We start from the raw sequence: 23,870 nt of genomic DNA on the forward strand, positions 1-23,870 counted from the left end.
TAAACACAGACAAGCCCAGATGCGGGGGGACCTGCTTGGGAACGCTTTAATGAATTTTACGCATTTGTTTGACAAAATGCTGTTCTTTTTATGAGCTTTCTATCCAATAATGACTATTGTGAGTTATGTATACATCCAGTTGTGGTTTGATATTGTATGATATTATGTGATCTTAATAATGTGTCTGTGAATATCGCCTTAGTTTTTGGAAAGGGTAATCGTGAATGAATACGAACTGATGCATCATGTAGCATTATTTTCAGCCTTCAAAATAATAATACATTTGAAAAAGGACATAAAATTACTTTGCAAACAACAACAAAAAAACTAATGTGTATATATACAAATATCAGAACTGCCAAACATGAAATGCAGTATGAAAAGGCATAAATCAGGAAAGGAAGTATAATTATATAATTATCATAAAGAGTATAAAGTACTAGGAAAAAATAATTTGCAGTGTTTTAATAAATATTCAAAATGCCCTCCACACACAGGTTTTTTTTATTTAAATTTAAATGGTTCAGCATATTAAAATAAATAAAATGCTAAACAAATTTAATCTCAGTGTGCAAAGGATTTTATTTAAAAAAAAAAAAAAACCTTGTCCACTTTGTATTCTCTATAAACTCTCATACTGTATGTGATGTATAGAGTTTTGTATAGAGTGTCCTTACCGAACGGAGTGTACTTAAAATATATGTTTATGTTTAGTATATCTTTGATGTCAATTTTATTCAAACTCGAGTTTGAATAATTGAGCTAATCCAAACTATATAGATAAAAAAAGAGTACTTGTACCTTTTTTGAATGTGTGGTGTGAGGATGTCTAAGAGCCATAGCCTTTTTAAGGTCTATAAAGCCTAAACATGCAAACTGAAGGGAGGGATATGACTGTGATGTCTGACAAGTCCAGAGAGATCTTTTTTTAGTGTCTGTGTCACGATACGTGTGAAACTGGTATTATTTATTAAGTGTGGGGTGCTTTGGGATGCCAATTTTTGTCTATTTTAATACTCTGTGTTTATTTTACAGTATCGTCCCATTTATACTCTACACTGATAACTGTAAATGTATCAGTGTAAAATGTTGTAATTGCCAAACTGGGATAAAATTGCCTTTCTTTGTATGTTTTTACACTACAGTAACTGTGCTGTTGAAAACACATCGATGAAGTCTCACAATGTGTGTATTGTATCTAACATTACAAAGACAGTGAAGCTGTACATATATACACACAAATATCAAAAATGTGTGATACTGAAAGGGGCCAGTATGAGAAAAAATCAATTGAAACCTGCTGTACCTCAGAAATCATTTAAATGCATCACGTCTTGTTGTTCACCACCAGGTGGAGCCACTGTTCACACGTGGATATTGCAAGCTACACACCATTTGTTGTCAATATGAAACAATAAGAGGGTGACCATGTGTTTCTCTGCAATAAACGTCTAATGTCATACACATATGCCATAATATATTTAGCTTGGCTTTTTACAGGAAGTAAAGAGGCATGCGAAGCTGTTCTTAAGTATACAATCAATGCAAATGGACTGATCTTAGCAGGCTCTACAGTCAAAAGCAATTTTTTTTTTCTGGGTAAGGCATCCAAGCAGTGGATATAAACATGTAAGTCAGGGTGAAAGAAAAATCCTCTGATGCTTAGATGCTCTGTCTGCAAATCGCTGAGCGCTTTGTGAGGCCTGGCAATCAAAGTTAATCTAGATTTGTAGGAAACAAGTCACAACAGTGCAGCGTTTGAGAAAAGTCTAGTGGTGAAAAGTTCATTAACTGAAGCAACAATTTGCCCCAGAATACTGATGCTACATAATAGAAAACACCATAAAAAGATACAGGGAGCGGGTTAAATTTTGTTCTGTTTCTTCACAAGACATGATAATATTTGTATGAAGTACTGGCTATACCATTTAAATGTTAACATGATCATACTCCATAGTATCTGATTTTGTTATCTATGGACGATAGTTACTGTGGTTTGAAATGCCACGAAGGTGGGTAAATGATGACAGAAGGCAGGGTTACAGGATTTGTCCCCTCAATAATTATTATTTTTATTGAAAAATTTACATAAAGACTGGCTAGGCTTATAAATAGAGATGATGTGAAAGGGTGGTCAAAAATTTATTGAAAATGCTTCCAACATATATATATGTGTGTGTATGTGTGTGTGTGTGTGTGTGTGTGTTTGTATTAGGGCTGGGTATCGATTCACATGTCCCGATTAGATTCGATTCTTGGTTCAATTCTCGATTTTCTGATTACATTCAGTGAATATAGTTTTAATAAAAATGCTATTGATATTTCTAAAACATGAACAGTAAACATTAGTTTACAAATGGTGAATTAATAAAAAGAAATTAAGAGCCACAGGCCTGTATTTTAAACCTATTATTTTTTTTTATAGGGTCATTTTTAAACAATAATAGGGTAATCAGGATGAAGGCATAAAACATTAATTTAATTTATCCTAATCAAATTAAACGAAACCCTTTTATTAAGCCTCAACAGAGGCTTACTGTAAAAAAAAAATTCAAAAATGTAATAAAAAATTTATTCTATATTAACAGGCCTAATATACTGTATATATCAGGTCAGAACAGTTAGAAAACCACTGACATGGTTTAGAATTTTTTCTGTCACACTCTCAGTTAATCGTCCTAAACGTCTTAATATAAAGCTCATACGGTCTCAGTTTCACTGATTAATAATCTGAGATGACAGTGACATACTGCTGACATTGTGGAGTCCCTCCTACTCTTGGCTCTCTAGTGCAGGCTTGGTGAGGACAACATCCAGACTCCATCCAATAAAGATTAAACGAGACTTCTAATCATTATCTAATCATAATCTTCTTAAACATCTGCCCATCTGACAGTTTGAGACAACATGTCTGTGACGAATCTGCAATGAAAATGACACTTAAAGATTTGAGTTTGGGTTTGGACATTTAATCTCAACATATATTTGTCTATTAAATAATTTGTGAATTTGAATTAGACAAATTAGTACAGTACCAAACAAAATGCATGTAAATGATACACAATTTTGCCTACATTTTGTGTATGTCCTTATAAGCATCTGCTTCCACTGTATCACATAACAGTAAACTGAAGTACAACTTCCCTCTGCGGTAAGAAAACAGAGTTAGTACTGAATAAACTCCTTTGATTCTGCATGGACTGATGTCTATATTCAATTTCTGAGGCTGTGGTCAACACATTTGTTCCAGCCGTGCTAAAATCCACAACATAACTTTAATACCAATTTGCTTATTAAAATATAATTAAAAGAAAAGTTCAGAAAAGTTCATTCCCCTTCAAAATCCATGTTTTGGACTGCTTACACTTGTAAATGGTGTTTGATATATATATATATATATATATATATATATATATATATATATATATATATATATATATATATATATATATACTTTATATATGTAAAATTGCATTATATAGTGTATGCCATGGCAAAACTTTTGCAATGGATGACAAGATTCACCATTTTTTAAATGTCAACGGCATCTATTATTATTTATATGAGGGATAAACATGTCAGATTGGCATATCTAGCACACGCATTGACTTGTGTCTGGCTGTCTGAGCATTGTGTTGGCTTGCATGTAGCCACCCAAATATGATGTGAGGGAGTGTAGTCCCACCCCCCGCCTCACACTTATATAACAAGCCAACGAGAAATGGTGCCTGTGCCATTGCTATGGCAACACGTTGCCAAGGAAACCGCCTCAGCTAAAAAAAATGCACCACATTGCTAAAAAAAAGCTCACTTACAGATGTAACCATCTTGTATGTTTTGCACGAGGAACAATCTCAAGACTCTTTCATCTGATGTACTCGAAAATCTTGCTGGGACGAGGGCCAAACACTAACAGCAGCCTGCATGCATCACGTCATTCTGTTCGTATTTACAGAAGCACAACATGGAGGGACACAGTGTGGATGTGGAAAGGGTGAAAGCAAAGCTAAAAAAACAAAGGCTAAATCCTCACAGCAGCGAGATACTATCACATGCGCAGACAAGAAGCACGCTTCATCAGTTAATAACTACATATTGTGTCAAAGCACAGCTATTAGTGACAACCCCAGGCACTCAACGGCACCCTCTGATCTTCCGTAATAAAGGTGTAGACCTTGACTGAGGGGTGACCTTTTATTTGGTGCTGAGCCTAATAGTATTTTGTGGCTGTTTGGCTCTAGTGAGGCAGAGGAATTTGTTGTGTCATCTCAAATGATGATGTGTTGATGTGAGCCAATGAAAAATAATCGTCAGCTTTTGCAGCTCAGGGGCATGGGGTGGCAGTACCCACTCAGATGCATGGCACATGCCGTTTAACGTGCCAGTCAGACTGCCTGAGGTGGAGAGAGTGAGAGTAAGAGATAGAGCAAGAGAAGGAGGGGAGAGCAAAAGTGAGACAGAGGTGCAATAATGGAAAAAGACATGCAGACAAACATTAAATCGGACCTCTTGGCGAAAACTACAATGAATTCCTATATGTGATTTTCTGCTGAGCTACAGTGGTCCAAGATGGGAAAAGTGGTTTTCATTTGTTTATAATTTGTAATGGCTTAAATCACTGGTTTGCAGCTAGTTTTAGAAATAGGATTTACTATAGTTAATTAGGCAGATGTAAATGCTTCAATAAATAATAATAATAATTTATTTTATAATCAAATGTACTGTATTATTATTAATTATTAAGTGTTTTTCTTTATTGCATGATATTTTGTTTAATTGCATTTAGTACCGTTTCTTCTCTGTACACCTGCATTAGAGAACCAGTGATTTGAATAACTTCAGACATCAAAGAGAACGAATGAGTGGATAATTTGAAAATAATCATTGAACACAAGTGGATGACCTGTCCTCTGGACACTTGATGTTCTGACTCAGAAGGGCAGCTTCAGGTTGGTAACAGCCTGAATGGCCCAGCATAGGAAACTAACAATTGTATGTCAACAGCTTATTTAAATGGAAATTGAGTTTTGGGAATTGAGTGGCAATAACATGGCATTGTCAGTGGGAAGGTCAAGGTTTTTTATTCCCAAGCAACCCACATACTGCAATGAATGTATGTTAGTTTTTATGAAAGTGTCTTTTACATAAATAAATGCGAATGTCAAGCTCAATGAAGTAAGCAAGTTATTGAAGCCATTAAAAACAAGCAGAAGTCAGCACCAATAGCCTTGTGGGCAGCACGGCAACATATAGCCCAGCTGTGCTTTGTGCGTTCCGAGTTTGAATCCCAGCTTCAGGATCTTTCCCAATCCCATCCACTGCTCTCTCTCCCACTTCACTTTCTGTCAATACTTAACTGTCCTATCACAATAAAGGCCAAAGTCTCTATGTTTTTAACATAAACTTGTGCATATTTGACAGTTTAAGCACAATAAGACATGAAAGAGAACTTAGTTTATTACGCACATGCCATGTGACAGCCGCTTTCTGTGCACGTGCTTCGAATGTGTGCACTCAGAAAAAAGTTTGTTTCTGCTTCCACTCAAAATAGACTTCCACTCAATATCTGACTGCACAGACTGCGCTGTATGTTTTTGTTACACTAAAAACAACTGACTCATTAGACACATTCATTCAAGAATTGAATACGAATTATGCTTTAGCTGTAAGAAAAAGTAGCCTAAGAAAGAGTTCAGTTGCTACCTTAAGTGTTTCTTGGTGTTACTATCATATGTTAAGAACAGTATAGTCCCCTGATCGGTTTACAGTGTGTTTGGTGTCATTCATTACATAGGGATGAAAAACCAGGAGACAGATTTAACAGAATTTACCCCCTCCCTTGTGACCGACTAGGCGGGTATTCAGCTCACCCGCTTTCTGACCGTTATAATCAGATCTTTTGTTGAAATGTTGGCGAGCCGTTCTAGGCTGAGGAAAACTAGGCAGCTGATATCTGCCTCTCCATTGTGCAGTTTGAACGAGGCGCCTACCAACATTACAACTTTATTCTAGAGCAACCGTCAGCCTTTCAGCACTCCCTCCTAGGAGACGCTGGTATTTTTCCACTTGGGCACCGTTGGGAGAGACACAAAAGGAAAAGTGCCAAGGAGAGCAGTAGAGTTTAGCTTGTGAAAAGACTAGCCTCATTGTTGGGTGTAATATCATTTTTAATCTGATCGTGGAACAGCCTGCTTTATGGTAAAAATCCTCTGTAATGATTGTGCCTAGGGATGAATATTATCCACAATTGTGAGTTGATATTTAAAATAATAATAATAATAATAATAATAATAATTATATATATATATATATATATATATATAGTATATATATATATATATATATATATATATATATATATATATATATATATATATATATATATATATATTATATATATATATATATATTACAATATAAATGTTTATATTTTACAATTCTCAAAATTATCAAATTTTCGCAATTTTCAATTTTGTCAAAATTAATTTTTCTTGGAACTTTCCTTAAACATCTAGACTTGTTTTTTTCTCAAAACATTAAGTGTAATATCTCAAACTTTTGACTTTTTTTCTCAGAAACTCAAAACTCAAATACAAATGTCAGTATTGTGAGATGCAAACGTGCATTTCTGAAAAAAAAAATCAGAATTGCTAAATGCTTACTCAAAATGAGGAGCTCTAAATTCAAAAATTTGTTACGAATTGGCTGATATAAACTCGGAATTGCAAAAAATAAATGGGATTGTATATGCAGTGGTCTAAAATAAACTTGCAAGGAGAAAAAAAGCTGCGTACATTTGCATCAAATACTTTCTAACAAAATATCTCACTGATTTTAAAGTATTACCTTATATTGAGACAGTAGATGTTTGTGGAAGAGAACAGAAAGCATCAAGAATACTTTATGACACCAGATGTTTGACATTATAAATCTACACCAAAGTCAAAAACACCAATGTGATGTTAACATGCTTGGTCCTTGACAGAAGAGAGGGAAAGGGAAAAATACTGTTGGGCTGTCATGCATATATGATTACCTATTACATAAGCATCAACATATACAATAACCTTGACTGTATGTGCCTTAATTAAACATTCAACATCATAGTTTATCCACTGGAGTTTTGCCATTTGAACTCAGGTCACAGGGGCAAAAAAAAAAAAAAAAAAAGATACTGGAGAGGGACTGGACAACCCAGCTCAGAGTTGAGGACTTCATTTATTTATAATTCATCACCTGCTTATTCAGTCTCTAATGGAGGCGGCAGAGAGCACATGTTAAACTTAGATCCTAGTGATGTAATGGCAAACTAATGCTTTACACTGCATTAACTGTTTAATACATTAGTGATGGATGACTGTGATAAAGCCAGTCTGACAGGCCCTCACATACTAATTCTTAAATATAGAAATTATGATCAATTTAGACATTTTGCCTTGAAGAAAAATAAAGTTTATTACATAAAATAAAACATTTAGATTTTAATATATATATATATATATATAAAATGATGATCAAATCAGACATTTTGACAGTTTGATTATATATGTATATATGCATATATGCATGTATTGTAGATATATTATATACACATAACATTTTATTTTATATACATATTTATGTAGATATGCAAAGACAGGTGGCTTATCTGTTTGTTATTTTATTTTGGTTCAAAATTAGATAATGGTTTTCTTTGTCTTACCTTTAAGGCTTTGGGAGACAGAGAAGAGAGACATTGGGAGGGGATGTGTTTGTGTGTAAATCATGTGCAACCAGTATGCTATTGTGGTTAGAATAGAGGAGGAGCTTTGCTCTTATGGGAGCATAACAGCCCCCACTCTGTCCATAGAGAAGGAACATTACATAACACTATATGGCATTACGTTTTATGACATCATCCACGCATCCAACTAAAAATGAGATGACTTCAGCCTATAGGGCCGGGGGAAAAATTTTCAAAAAAGCAAGCACTGCATATTAGAAGCATACCAGAATTCAAGCAGAGGTGTTTTATGCTGAACCCATTCAGGCTAGTGTGGATTCACTGGTCCGTTAGAAACAGAAAGAGAGAGAGAATCTCTCTGTCGCACAGTGGTTCTGTAAAGTGGGTCACTGTCAGCAGTGGGAAATGAAATACGCAGTATCTGTCTGTCTGCCTGCAGGCAGTATGATCCACAATCTAGCCAATAGATGTTCCAGTGCATTTATCTTAAAATATTTTGGCAAAAAGTCATCCAGCTAACATTCATCGATACACATCTGGTGCACGTGGGTCAATCAAAGTGCACATCTGGCTCTGGATAAAGTGGCTTTAAAAACATATTAACAGATTGAGTGTCTGCCTGTTATAAGTGGGTCTAGCCCACTAATATTAAGGGCGACACATAACACAGGAAAATCAATGCTTGGATGTATTGACATATTTTTATACTCTACCATTGTCTGACTGATTGTCAGAAAGTTTAGACACACACACACACACACACACACACACACATACACACATATATATATATATATATAAATTAATATAACAATATACAGTATGTATGTGTGTGTGCAATCAAGTTGACAATATACAGTATGTGCTACAGTTCTTTGGTTAATTCCAAACAGTCAGCAACATGTGTGGGAAGCAGCACCTGTAGCAAGTATATCTTATAATTATGGAAGGCCTGCTGATGAACTTATTAATACTCACTTAAATAAAGTTTAAAATAGCTTTTATGATACCCTCTGCCCCCAGAGATAACAGCCAAAATATGTCCTTGACAGGGGGTTTCTCAGCTCCCTTTGTGTCTTTGTGTAAGACACCAGAGACCCTAGACAGGGCGAGGCATCTAAGCACCATCTGCTCCCCCTTCCCCTGGGCAGCTTACAAAATGTCTTCCCCCTAAAACAGGATGGGTGGGGCAGGAGGAGACTGGCAGAGGATGATACAGGCACTTTTGGACAGAGATGAGGCCTATGAGGAAAATATTAAAAGAGATATTTAAGAGGAGCAAAATTTGATCAAATAATCTCATGTAATGCAAATGCATGCCAGTATGTGTTGTGTTTTCCACATTTAAAAGTCACTTTGGATAAGAGTATCTGTTAAATTAATAACAGTCAAAACAACTGACTCCCAGAAAACAAACAAACAAACAAACAAACAAACAAACAAACAACAACAAAAACAACAACAAACAACAACTGACTCCCACATTTGCTTTTCTCAAATACAGAGACCAAGACCATTCAGTGGCACAGAAACAAACACTAGCAGTAAAAACCAGTCAGCTTGAAACACAGTGCTGAGACTATCAGCTCTGCCATTTAGTTATAAGTTCATACAATGATTTATTGAGGCATTGGAAGAACAGAAGCGAAACAATCACTAATGCCAAGTGAACTGTTATAACTGCCATATTGCTTTGCTCCAAAAACAGTTTCCAAAGCAGGTCACAGACTTGTCACTGCTTTGTTCTACGAATTTATTGGGCTGTAGTCTACTAGCTGTGAGATGACTAACAACAGGGGTGAGGTCAGGACTCGCTTGTTCCATTATAGCCTAATCTTAAAGAAAAATTTCCTAGTCACAAGCTGTCAAATTTTACTACTCTAAATTAAGCTTTCATTGTATTCTAAACTAGTATACTGTATATCTGGTCAGTTTTATGTATATTTTGCTATGATATCCCACAATTCTGTACGCCTGGTTCAGTGGTTACTGGAAATAATAAAAATGGTTATCTTCAATAAAAAATAAAATACAAACTGTGTCTGAAATAATAGTTAAAAGAAATTAATTGTTTAATGGCTGTCCATTTATTATTTATGACTCTTTTTATTTTTAGAAACAAGCACTGTACACTCTTAATGTGAATGCATTCATATGTATTATTAAGCAAATAATTTAAAAGTAAATCAGATATTTTCCATCGCGCACTACATATCCCAGAATTCTCTACTCGACGATCATTGGTCACATCCGAATATGACGTAACACAATTTGGTCCTCTTTTGCGCGAACGGTTGATGCTGAGGCAGAGAGGAATCTGCGCGCGCGGTGAACTATATCTCTGCTTTCCACTGCAATTAAAAGGTGGGTGTTTTTTTTTGTTGTCAAAAATTAATGTTTTTTGCAATACATCTCACCCGTGTCTGACGTGACAGGAAGAGAATGCATCTAAAGTATAAAAATTCAATTGATTGCGATTTTAATTTCAGTCACACCCTTATTTACCTCCCTTTGTGGGGAGGCGATGTAACCTTAGATAATAGACAAGGGCATCGCGAATATTCTGTATGGTTAAAGAATTACCATGAATAAGTAAGATATTTAAAAATAGCAGCACGCACAGTTATCTAAAACTGCTCGTCGTTGCGCGACCATCAAGGTTTTGTGTTTATTGTTTAAACGGGAGGCAATTGTGCAAACGGTCGAGCTCAACATTAGCCAACTGGCTCTCGTTTAGTTGAGCTTTGCTTGTTGATTTTGCTTTTTTGCTAGTGCAAAATCAATTCTATTGTTAGTCATAGTTATTGTTTCTGTTTTACCTAAAATCTTAACAACAATCCCGTAATATAGCCCACAGTACAGTGACAGGTGATCTAATGGGTCTCGACGCCTTTTGTCTTCGTTATGTGTGCATTCACCAACTGTGCTGTCAAATAATATTATTTACCTTCGAATCTATCAATTACATCGATTAGGAGACATGTAGAACTGTGCATTTTGCATGTCAACAGTGGGATTATTCTGTACAATGGGCAGTGCAGTTATGTCTGAAGTGAAATGAGAGAGATTGGGTGTGATCTGGTTTGTTGGAAACGCGTGATACATCAATACCACTATTTGTAAGTGTTGCATTCCATATTTGCATGTTTATTGAACATTATTAGGGTCATATTCATACGTAATATAGTATAGTTTGTGGTATTATGGATTTTATGAGGGCTGTTATAATGGGGGTTAAGGGTGTATCTCGGCCATCTATTGTCTCCAGATGAGATCCTGCGTCCCATCGGACAGACACAAGGGCTGGATGTTTATTTTCAACCATCGAGTGATGACTCGTCATATTTATGATGACAAGTTTGTCCTATACTTAATATTTGACGAATCACTTCAACGGATTAGCCTGCCTTTGTTCGTTTCTTGCACAATATCCCCTTTGTTTTAATCTCTCAGTGCCCAGTGGGATCTCATTACATTACAAAAAGAGATGCTGATTTGTTTTATCTACATTTCACCCGTGTGTACACCCCGTAGTATATATTTTAATTGAACTATTATCGTTTAATTAGGTGATGATGACAGCACGTCTGAATAGATGGATCCGGTGGTTGTTGTACTGGCAGCGACTCGTCCTTTTCTTGGCTTTCAGCATAAAGAATGATATAATGCTATTTAATAGGCAGTAATTTTTGCATTTTTAACAGCTTGTTTCCTTCCCAAAATAGCACTCAGTTAGTAAATTATGCATGACTATTGTGGCGACGCCACTCCCTTTAGTAGTGTATTTTAGTTATTACCGTTACAGTTATTTATTAGGTGTATATTTCTTGTATATACCACAGTAAGGACAGACTCGTCCATGGATTTTTCATGAAATCTTTTTTTTTCATTGATAGAAAAGCTGTTGTATAGCTGAGGCTTGTTTTTAATATGTGGGGAGGGGCAGATGGTTAAAAGATTGTGTAAGCATGATTTGCATCAACGTTAGAAGCAAAACGATTGCATTTTTCTGATATTATTATTACATGCATTCATTTGGCAGGTGTGTAAAACCGTCGAGGTTGGAAGTGCAATGGCGTCCTCTGGAGGTAAGATGCGAAAATAAGCTCAGCTAAGCTCCAATCTCAAAATCAGTATGCTTCACTTTTATTTGTAATTTAAATGAAATCATTCTGCAAAGGAAATCAAGCACGGAGTATTAAATGCAAAGACTTATCCTTCACAGATATTCAGGTTAAGGAACTGGACAAGCGTGCCTCAGGACAGGCTTTTGAAGTCATCCTGAGTCCTTCGGCTCCAGATGCCAAGGGAGAATTCCCACTTTCCACCCCCAAGAAGAAGGAGGTATCTCTGGACGAGATCCAGAAAAAACTGGAAGCGGCAGAGGAGAGACGCAAGGTAAGTGGACGTTTAGGAATCAGTTGCATAGTGACTGTGCATTCTGTTCCTCATTTGTATACCATCTCATATTAGAACCACGAGGCAGAGGTCCTGAAGCACTTAGCTGAGAAACGAGAGCATGAGAAGGAGGTCCTTCAGAAAGCAATGGAGGAGAATAACAACTTCAGCAAGATGGCAGAGGAGAAACTTAACCAGAAAATGGAAGCCAACAAAGAAAACCGCACAGCACGCATGGCAGCCCTGAATGAGAAGTTCAAAGAGAAGGTTTCTGTGTGGATGAATGCATATGCATTATAGGTTACTTTGTAAAGTTTCAGTTGTATTGAATTTACATTATGTTAATGGATGTGTTTGTCTTTATTTTAGGACAAGAAGCTTGAAGAGGTACGAAAGAACAAAGAAACAAAAGAGGGGGCAGAGGGTGAAAACTAAGTTTCCTCTCTCATTTTCCTTTTCATTTAGGGTATAGTATTGGGTTTTTTAATGTATCCAAAGATTTATTTTTTGTTCCATTAAATGGCCAGTTTTCCATGTTTGGATCCATGTACTTGCCACTTTTTTTCATTAAGGGGTTTTGGGGAAAAGCTGATGCACATCATTTCATCAGTTTATGTGTATTCAGTTCTGTCTTTCATCATCCCCACTAACCTGTAGATTTGTCCAGTTGCAGCTCTATAGCGTTTAAAATGAGCAGCGTTTTACTGATAGGGAAGCATGCCTGTGTTATGCATAGGTCTAATATATACTTGGTATACTGCATTGTGCAAGTCCACCTGTTCCCTTGTATGTCAGTACTGCCATCCTATGAGCTTAATAAAGTTGCACAGTTGTTTGTTATTGTACCAGTTTTGCCACTGCCTCTTTGTTGATCTGTCAGTCAGCCAGAGTGTAATGTGGAGTAAAACATCTTCTTAAAATTTGTACATTATGGAGATAAATGGCAGTTTCTGTAATTCTATATGGAAAATACGTTTTGCCAGAATAATAATTACATCTTTTAGGACACTTTTTGATGTACTCTTTATAATCTGCATGAGATTCCTAGTGTGAAAACTAAACATTTCATTATCCACACACATTTCCTTTACTAGATCATACTTTTATAATAATTCATACTCAATATGCACAAAAAAATACAAAATAAAAAAAATGCATTCCAGTAAGTACTTGCAAAGGTTTGAGTAAAAAAAAAAAAAAAAAAATCTTGCTTGAGACTGTGTTTGACCTATACTGGCATCTAGTGGTTTTGAGTTTGTCTAACAGGTATTAGAAAAGGCTTTTTTGAACATTTGTCTTAAAATTATTTCAGCCAAAAAAAATATCCTAATAGTGACATAATGACAGCTATTATGGTTAGGTGCATGAAAATTTATGGCAGTTGTAAACAGCTTTGCAGTGATGAATGGCTTGTTGTCCACATGATGTCACATTATTATGTGTTCAGAAGTAGTGCATCAGTCGTTTCGAAAATGAATTATACTTTATTTCCAAATTCTGAACTCCCTTAGTAGAAGCAACTACATGCATCCAAAAAAAAAAAAAAAAATGATCATGTCCAATCATGTTGTGTGAATAAATGTTTTTTTAATTGAATAAAATAAAAATGAAATCATGTGCTTGTCTGTGTTGTAGGAAGGGGCAACAAGTTCAAATGTCAAAATGACCTTCAAAGCACCCACACATTATGACCCAGTCTGAATCATTCAAAACCACCAAGTGCAACAGGAATTCTTGAAATATTTTATATACTTTATTTTGGTACAAGACTGCAAAGTGCATGGGAATATGTTTTTATAACTTGTCGGATGAAGTAATATTTTGCCTTCTTCTGTCTAAATTCACAATATAGACCTTTGTTTCCACTGTTAACACCGAGTTTGACAAGGACACATTGTCAGCAGAGTGCATGTGTGGGTGATGAGATAAACCGTCACATAATTCAGTATAAGAAATGAACAACAGTACACTCACAATGTGAACATATTAGACAATGAACATATTCAAATTACCTTTAAATTCAATTAACTGCAAACGTTTTTCTGTTACTAATTCAAACGACTGACACTGACAATAGAAAAGTGTCTAAACATGTCTACATGTGGCTTTTGGCCAAATCTGCTCTGTTAACTCTGAATATAGGGTAAATTAGCTACTGCAAACATATGGGTGCATATATGTGGCCGAGAGAAAGAGAGAGAGTCTGTGTTATACCACAGTGGCTTTCACCTCGTCTTTTATTAAAGAGGGAATGTAGGCGGTATTAATACGAAGAGAGTAGTTTCACATTTCACAGTCTATACATTTTACAGGGTGTCGCCACCTTAAAAGGTATTTCCTATTGGCCACTTTCTTTAAACGGAGGCGGGGACAATGCTCTTCGGCTGTTCTGATTGGACAGTTTACCTGCCCATCAGGAATCTTTAGATCACGGCCATCTGACAGCGGTGCTGCAGGGAGCTGACAGGAGCCTCTCCTGCTCAACAGATTTTCACGTAATATTCTTTCCATAATGAAATTTTCTTTGTTTAGTTAGGTTTTCTCAAGACGCATATGAAGGCGCGGTTAAATGCAGTTCACTGACTGAGGGGATTATCCTCTTAAAAGGTAAACCAGTTCATTTACCGATCATACGTTTCAGGCAAGATGAAAGGTAAAAAGTAAATATGCAATGTAAATGCTTTTAGATGAAGTTTTCACAAACAGACATAGCCTTTGTGTGGTGCGTTACGATCCGAACATAGCGTGTGTAAACGGGGAGAATGAATATAACCCAAGTTACAATAACGTTACATGAGAATAGAAAGAACCCGGTTTGGGTTGTTGCTTGCACCTGTAATGTTAGACGTTGAATTTCATTGAATTTCGTAAGACATTTCATTGTTACGCTTCCGGCTTCTCACGCTTCTTTTTTCGAGATTTTACGAGAGAAACTGCTTGAGGGTGTGGGAAGGGGCTGTCTTTTGGGATGCCATCACTAAAATTGTCCACTATTTTGTCGTTTTAATAGATTTGAAAATTAAAAACAAGTCTTTCCCCCCCAAACCTTTTGTTTTCTGGACATTATCGATTAATTCGTTTCGTAAGATTCTTCCTTATTAGTTCATGTGCACGAGAAGCTTTACGCAGAGAGCTGATGTTACGTAAGCGGTGATGTCTATTCATTGTACAAGAAGAAACGCCCCGTTTTACCTTAATTTCAGGTTAAACCATTTTTGTTTGTATTCGCAATAAATTTACAGTCATAACATGTTTTTCATAAAATGCGGTTTTCATGATCCTGATATTTTACTTTAACGCATATCAGTTTGCATGCATCGCTTAGATTGTGGCGTTTGCATTCATAAGACATGAAAATAAGACACTAAAAAGTAGTAGTAAGTAAGACACTAAAATGCTATATGCTAAATTAACCTTAGCAAGTCAGAGTAGTTAGCTATTTTATTCCCAATTTTTTAAAAATATATTTCCCATCATTTCCACTACACAATGTTATAAAACACATAAATTTGATTTACATGTATTAACATGTACATGTATTCATGTATAATGCATGTATTCACACTTTTGATACACAAATTAAAGTACTGAGAGTTTAAAAAAAAGCTTTTTTATTTTTTCCAAGTGAACGTTCTTAATAAAGCAAAGGTAATATTTAACTGTTGAATACTTTTCCCCAAACAGATCTCACGATAGACTGCTGCTTAATTAGTCCTCACCATGGCGACGGTTGTGATGGAGCAGATTGGGCGGCTGTTCATCAACGCACAGCAGCTTCGCCAAATCCCCCGTTTCCTGGAGTCAGCCTTCCCTAAACTGCCTTGTACTGTGATGGTGAGCGATGTGCCGTGGGTTTTCCGTGAGTCGCATATATTCACGGGCTACAGGCCGCCTGACCAGAACTGGCGCTACTACTTCCTCACTCTGTTCCAGAGGCATAATGAGTCTGTAAATGTGTGGACACACCTGCTGGCCTCCCTCATTATCTTAGTCAAATTTCAGGAGCTGTCAGAAACCGTGGACTTTCTGCGAGACCCACACGCCCAGCCGCTGTTCATCCTGCTTCTAGCCGCGTTCACCTACCTGGGCTGCAGTGCGCTTGCCCACCTGCTCTCGGCCAAGTCTGAGCTCTCCCACTACACCTTTTATTTTTTGGACTACGTTGGCGTAGCCGTATACCAGTATGGCAGCGCCCTGGCCCACTTCTATTACGTCATCGAACAAGAATGGCATGCTCAAGTGCGAAGTTTTTTCTTGCCAGCCGCGGCCTTCCTGGCCTGGCTGTCCTGTACGGGCTGCTGCTTAGGCAAGTACGCCAGCCCAAGCTTGCCCAAATTCGTTCACAAGCTATTCCAAGTGGTTCCCTCGGGCCTGGCCTACTGTTTAGACATCAGCCCAGTGCTCCATCGCATCTATAAATGCTACAGCTCCGAACAAGGCTGTGCTGACCAGGCGGTGGGGTACCACTGCTACCAGGTCATCTCCTTTTTAATCAGCGCCTACTTCTTCTCATACCCCCATCCTGAGCGCTGGTTCCCGGGACGTTGCGACTTCATCGGGCAGGGCCATCAGGTCTTCCACGTGTTCCTTGTGCTCTGCACTCTAGTGCAGATCGAAGCTGTGCGACTGGATTATAGCGAGAGGAGACCTTTCTATGAAAGTCTCCATGGAGACTTGGCTCACGATGCAGTGGCTCTTTTTATCTTCACAGCGTGTTGCAGCGCACTCACTGCGTTCTATGTGCGCAAACGGGTGAAGGCGTATCTAGAAGAGAAGCAGGAGTAGGCAGGGACCTTGCCTTGCACATGTAGGAAGGATTGCACTGGTCTACAACAATTTAAGCAACTAACAATGAAAAACCTTTTTGTTATTTTTCAGTGTATCTTATATTTGTTGTTAATGTTTTTTTTGTGGCCTGCCAATGCATTTTGAACCAACTGCTTTCTGTTTACCAAACTGGTGACTTGCTTTAAAACTGCATCATATGTGAAGAATGGCTCTAAAACAATGGACTGCCTGCTGAAAGGTGCTGATCTGTTTGACGAGTGCCATTACAACCTATTAAACCTGGTTAACGTGAGAACTGTGAAGGGATAACAGCATTTCTGCTGACAGGTTGGTTTGCATACAGGATAGTTCAGGTAGACTGGATCATTGGAAATGTTCATATTTGCATTGTGCCTCTAAATCCAACCTCATTTTGGTGCAGTGTGGTGCTCTTAAGTATGTTGCTCATATGGCATTTGCACATTTAGCAGACGTATATTGCATTGATATATGTAGTACACTAAATACGCTTTTTTTCCTGCGTTCCCTGGGAATTGAACCCATGACCTTGGTGTTGCTAGCACCATGTGCTATGGTTTGAATTACAGGGATGCACACAAGTAAAATGTCAGTAAATAAAGTTCCTATGGCATCAGACCAGTGCAGTTAGCTAAATGTGGAGCATAGATGGACTTAAATTCAAAAGTGTTTTAAATCAGGACTGAAATATTGCAAACTTCACAAGGAATACCTTATTGATAGATGACTGATTAATAATAATTTTTTTTAATTAATCGGATCATATTCCCCACTCTGCAGTGCTTTTTAGACAACAATTTTCTATTTTGGCTACTATTAACTCAGTAAACCAATGCAAATTAGTGTCAAATTGACTACTGACTTGCCTTAGAGTGTGTCCGACCCGTCCAGTGCCACGTTGAGGTCAGTTTATGATCACTTGCGAATTGCAATCGATTTGTTTTGCACTGCCAGTGCACACTTCCCTTTTTGATGTGTAGCCTGTGAAGAGGGGTGAAATACCGGACATTATGAAAAGGACAGTAGGCAGGATGTGATGTCACTGGATTGCAGTATAGTCAGATTGAAGGATTTCAGAAGCAGCCCTGGCAGATTTAACAAAAATGAGAACTCTGCGTGTTCTTTATGCTTCAAAGTTACTAGAAAGTTGCTCCACGCCATCAACACTCTTTGTTTGGAAAATGTTAAAGGGAAAGTTCATTCAAAAATGAAAACGCATTATTTACTCATTTTCATATTTTCCAAATCTGAATGAAATTTTGAAGATTGCTCTTACTGTTGCCCATACTATGAAAGTCACAGGGGTTCAAATTAACTTTTGATTCCTTCTTTTAATTTGAATCAAACCATTATTTTGTATAAATAACAGCAGAATATTCATTTTTAGGTGAACTATCCCAGCCAAAGAGGCTTTTGAGAAACAATGAATTATGTCCATTAGCTATGATGTCTCCATTTGTCATGAAGATGCTCCTTTTGTATGCAAGGGCTATAACTATGGCCTTAACCTTTACTCATACCCTGATATGAATGCCTTTGTGTGTTCTGTGCATATGTTTTTCTAATAGAAGTTCAGCACTTTATTTACAAAAACAGTCTGAGCATCAAAACTAATGTGTTAAATGTATACTCTAATGTGCCTGACTACATGCATGCGTCCTTGTGTGAGTATGCATACAGGTGCTTGTCGTGTGTGTGTGCATTTTTGAATGTTTATGTATACCTGTGTGAGATGGCTACTGATGAGAAAGGATATGAAGGTTCCTGAACCTGTCTGGCCTTTTAATGACAGTGAAATGCATCTAGCTCTTGTATCATGAATTGTGTAGCTCCCCTTGTCTTAGCCCTTGTTCATAAACCAACACATATCCATCAGATTGAAGGTGGAAGGATGATTTATTTTCATATTCCCCTGAGATGAATATTGTGTCACTAGGCTATTGCTGCATTAACCAGGAAAACGTCTGTGCGATGTAGCGTAAAAGCTGGTTTATGATCCAGTCCCAGAAAAACAAATTGTTGCTGTGGTATGAGCCGTTTGAGAAGTAGCAAATAAGCGAATTCTTGAGAAACGGTGACCACCATTTATTTTTGCAACCAGGAACACAAGGAGAACAAGAAGGGGCTTTTCACACAGAACGCATTTTTGCATTTCAAAACGCAAGACGCTTGGTTATGGAATGGAAAAAAAACCTGCAAGGACTATAGCAATACAGTGGAATACAGAATGCAATTTTTCCATTCAAAATCATGAGACACCAGGCAGTGAAATGGAAAAAAGAGCAAGGTCTAGAGACATTTAAGTTCCACTTTACATGTGCATGTGGCGCTCATGTCTAGTGCATGTTTACATAGAACAGTAACGGAAAAGTAGCACAGTGGAATGCGAAAACGCATTCTGTACAAGCATGTTTTTTATGTTTGGAAATGATGCAGGGCTGTGGAATAAAAAAAAGAGTAAGATCTAGAGTGGCATTTTTAAAAAGTTAACCTAAACTTTAGCACTGCGTATTTTGAATGTTGTATTATGCGCAAGATGCTGTAAAAGACACAAGAAGTAGCGTGTATTTAGCATGGAATGTAAAAACGTGTTCTATGTGAATGGCCCTCCAGTTTTATCAGCACCAGCAGACAACAATGATGTCACAGATTGATGATGTCATCAAGGACTAGAACTGATGAAGTGATTGAATTTACGAGGCAAATATATCAGAAAATTTTATATCACACGATCGCATAGTGGGTGCTTTATTTAATGAAAGACCAAATTGATTACAATTATTTTATAATGTTAATTACATACTGTAGATATTAAATGTAAACTATTAACAGAATATGTTGTTTTTACTGCTGTACCACAGTCTAAGAAATGAACTGATCATTTTGAAATCACATAGCAGATAGTGAACAGGGGGCTGCCAACAGCTGATGTCACTGAGAAAGAAAACAGATGAGGTCATCTCCTGGCACCACCGGGATTTGACCTAAAGCCTCAATTCCCGTAGTTCTCAAGTGGAATTTTAAGGAACTCTGTAAATGATTTCTGCTAAACTGTAAAGTGTCTCCTTCTCAAATTCTGTACTAATCTACTCACCTCAGAGACACTTACAGAATCTTTTCTATTTTAAACATGATCATGTTTAGTTTTTGTATTGCACTTAAAGAGGAAGGACTGCTCAGAAAGTTACTTGAGAACCTCTTGTACTCTGTACTCAACCACGAACCCTTGCACGGAGCTGAACTAACACTCATGTTCTGCTGCAGTGCAGAACATGGACAATAAAGACTGATGATAACCTAAACTATACTGTTGTGTGTGGAAATGACTGTGTTGATGTACTATGGTATTTAATTAAATAAACGACTGTAAGTCCCACCTTCCACTTCACGTCATTGTGTTTTCTGTCTAGACAAAAAAAGGTAAAACAATGTATAGAGTAACAAAACATCAGTTTATGCATGCACACACTAACAAGTGAGTAACAATCTGTTATTGTGAACAATAAAGCTATTGTAATCCATTCAGTGCACCTCAAAAGCAACTTTAACAAAAAAAAAAAAATCTCTAAAAAAACACTTCAGATCATTTCAAATGCTAGTTTACCCAAAAATGAAAATTCTCTCATCATTCACTTGGAACGACATGACAGTGTGTAAACAAACGCTGACATATTTTTATCGTTTTGTGCCTGCATATGAATTTCCAGTGAATTTGCACAATCTAGTAAACTATAATCTGTCTAATAGAAGCTTATTCCTTTAAATCATCACTATCATAATATAAGGATGCAATAAATCTGTACCCTTTAGGACGGCATATATGCCAGTTATGATATTTTAGCTAATTTTCTAATTGATAGACGTCTCTCTATAATGCTGAGCCTATTAATATTTTTGGTTTTATTATACTTCTAACTGTAAAGTAGTTTGACAGCATAATTTAGCGAGTTTCCACAACTCAATTGACTTCGCCTAATGGTCTTTTTCCAACAAATAACCATATTCCAGAAAATATATAATTCACTGAAGTATTTATTCATTTCTTTTGATCTATTTAATTAAAAACTTGTACAGTGCTATGACAGTTTGAAACGTCGCAATTTTGTACTTTACCAGTCAGGGGCTTCCATATGGTTTCATTTTTGATATTATGTTTAAAAATGTTTAGGAATTTTAAGGTGACACTTTAACAATACGCCTAACAAGATAAGATTTCATTTCTCAAGACCATAATGAAATAAATTCTGAGGTAGTTATTATATATTTGATTTATAATTTCAAATTGTTAAGGCCGTAATTTGAATGGTTGAACATTTATATTATAAAGTCAGCAAAAGATTCAATACTGGGTAGCATCATCATCTGTGAAAATGGGTAATGTTAAATTTTAAATCAGTAATGTTTTGCACTGTATTCCATCATTTCCCTAAAAAAATAGTGTTGGAAATAATAGCTCTTTAATTTCTAGGCTAGCTATAAAAATCCCTGTAAGAAAAAAAAAATACATAAATAAATTCTGGCTTAGTTACATAATACAAAAGGCCAGTAAAAAATATGTGAAGGTCATGTAAAAGCCTGCTATGGCAACACCTATAAAACAGCTATACCAAACAGCTATGGCAAACAGGTATAGGTAAATGTAACTTAAAAATAATAACAACAATAATAATCTGAATGAATAAAAGAAGTTTAGTATGAGGATTTTTTGACATCTTGATTCATACATGATACTCATCTGTTAAATGGTTCAACATCATAATTTCATTCGTCATCAAACATTCTCATCATCTTGTTCATCATCATTATCATCATCTTAATGGCGCTCTACACTTTGTTAATTAGCAACAGAACTCTGTAAAGCACATGCATCTGCCACAAGATGGCAATGTGGTCAAAGACAACAATGAACAACAGTGTTTTTGTAAGCTGAATGATGTGGCACAATCCTTTTAAGCCATTTATCATCACAACACACTTATGTAAAACAGCATTTCTATACTTTAAAACATTCATTGTGTCACCTACAAACCAAGGTTTTCACCCGCTACTGCAATTTTAACATGCACATATTCTAGAGTGGTTTGTTATTCTCTTTCTTGTGGAAATGTTGGCTATGAGTCACATCTTAACATCAGAACTCTCTAGAAAAGTGCATGCCTTTGACACACAGCATTCAAGGCTCTGATCACATTCATCTGGGCTCCAAGGTCCACTGCAAGTCTGAGAGCTGTTGACAGCATGTCACATGAATTCAAGGGCTCGATCTCACACTTTATATCTTTTTTAGATTTAATATATGCTCTATAAAGAACGGTTTGTTCCTTTCCACTCGGTTTCTGTTGTTCCCTCGCCCCCTCTTTCTTTCGCCCAATCTTGAAAACAAGGGCCTGCTTGTCTATCCAGTGCTTAATATTCTGAAATACTGATTCTTAGCCATCACTTTGCCTTCAGCACTGCAAAACATAATAAAATAATAAAATAAATTGATCAAAAATCTCTCTGTGAAGCTATAATCTGGAAATCTGTCTGAAACAGAATTGTGTCATTTCATTTTAACATGTCATTCTTGCATCAGAATTGTGGTGGACAGTAAAAGCTTTCATCTTCAAGGCTCAGAAAAGTATCTTTCGTAACCGTGACCAGTTCAGTATAGTTTAAACTGATTCTGGGCTCCTTTATCATCTTATACATCCAGTCTCTGCAGATTAACTTCCCGACGGGTTACACAGGGGTCTGAGTAATATGAGGTGGGAAAGCTCTGATGACTGAGGGATTGTGGGAGTGATGTTCAGAGGTCAGTCGGAGTGGGCTGACTCATGTTGACGAGGAGTTGGCTTTTCTGAACTGTAAAATTACTGTGCAATCCGCTAAAATGGAAAAGCTATGTTTTTAAGTGGTGCCAAAGCTACAACCTGTACTAATATGGTTAGTACACTTCTTAAACCACTTTCAGTTTAACTACTGATCAAGAAAATAAAGCTAAAACTCTGAAAACTTGTAAAATCGCATAGAAATGACAAATAATTTTGTCTAATTTAATAAATAGAAACAAATCAATTCATAATGTCATGTTTTATATATAAATATATATATATATATATATATATATATATATATATATATATATATATATATATATATACACACACACACACACACACACACACACACACACATACAGGTGCATCTAAAAAAAAATTAGAATATCGTGAATTTTTTTTATTTTAATGATTAGAGCTTACAGCTCATGAAAGTCAAATGCAATATCTCAAAATATTACAATGTTTAAATATGAATTTCATTATATGACCATCTGTACAGTATAAATTACGGGTATCTCTTGTTCTTTGAAACCACAATAATGGGGATAAATACTGACTTCTCAATGGTCCAGAAGCCAATCACCGACACCCTCCACAAAGAAGGTAAGTCACAGAAGGTCATTACTGAAAGGGGTGGCTGTTCACAGAGTGCTGTATCAAAGCATATTAAATGCAAAGTTCCTGGAAGGAAGAAATTGGGTAGGAAAAGGTGCACAAGCAACAGGGATGACCGCATGCTTGAGAATACTGTCAACCAAAGCTAATTCAAACACTTGGGAGAGCTTCACAAGGAGTGAACTAAAGCTGGAGTTAGTGCATCAAGAGTCACCACGCTCAGACGTCTTCAGGAAAAGCCACTTCTGAAACAAATACAACGTCAGAAGCATGTTACCTGAGCTACAGAGAAAAAGAACTGGACTGTTGCTCAGTGGTCCAAAGTCAGTGATGATTTGGGGTGCTGTGATGTCTGCTGGTGTTGGTCCATTGTGTTTTATCAAGTCCAACGTCAATGCAGCCATCCACCAGGAGGTTTTGAAGCACTTTCTGCTTACATCTGCTGACAAGCTTTATGGAGATGCTGATTTCCTTTTCCAGCAGGACTTTAGCACCTGCCCACAGTG

The 23,870-nt window shown here is 36.7% G+C and overlaps 2 protein-coding genes across 3 annotated transcripts; both read left to right on the plus strand.

Annotated features, from left to right (window-relative positions):
* The first annotated feature begins 9,974 nt into the window (after positions 1-9,974).
* LOC109086881 (stathmin-like) lies at positions 9,975-12,966 on the plus strand. The gene is made up of 5 exons (XM_019101154.2): positions 9,975-10,087; positions 11,766-11,811; positions 11,949-12,121; positions 12,197-12,388; positions 12,491-12,966. Exons 2-5 carry the CDS (start codon positions 11,796-11,798, stop codon positions 12,554-12,556), a joined length of 447 nt encoding a protein of 148 aa, XP_018956699.1. The 5' UTR covers positions 9,975-10,087; positions 11,766-11,795; the 3' UTR covers positions 12,557-12,966.
* Positions 12,967-13,188: 222 nt separating this feature from the next.
* LOC109086878 (membrane progestin receptor alpha-B-like) lies at positions 13,189-19,613 on the plus strand. Of its 2 annotated transcripts, none has more exons than XM_019101147.2 (2): positions 13,189-14,728; positions 15,806-19,613. In XM_019101147.2, the coding sequence occupies exon 2, from the start codon at positions 15,842-15,844 to the stop codon at positions 16,904-16,906; it is 1,065 nt and encodes a 354-aa protein (XP_018956692.1). In that variant the 5' UTR covers positions 13,189-14,728; positions 15,806-15,841; the 3' UTR covers positions 16,907-19,613. The 2 variants fall into 2 exon arrangements, with proteins under 2 accessions (XP_018956692.1, XP_018956694.1); XM_019101149.2 differs by having other exon boundaries at positions 13,189-14,616.
* Positions 19,614-23,870: the final 4,257 nt, after the last annotated feature.

This window comes from Cyprinus carpio, chromosome B16 (assembly GCF_018340385.1).
Source record: "Cyprinus carpio isolate SPL01 chromosome B16, ASM1834038v1, whole genome shotgun sequence".
Taxonomy (NCBI): Eukaryota; Metazoa; Chordata; class Actinopteri; order Cypriniformes; family Cyprinidae; genus Cyprinus; species Cyprinus carpio.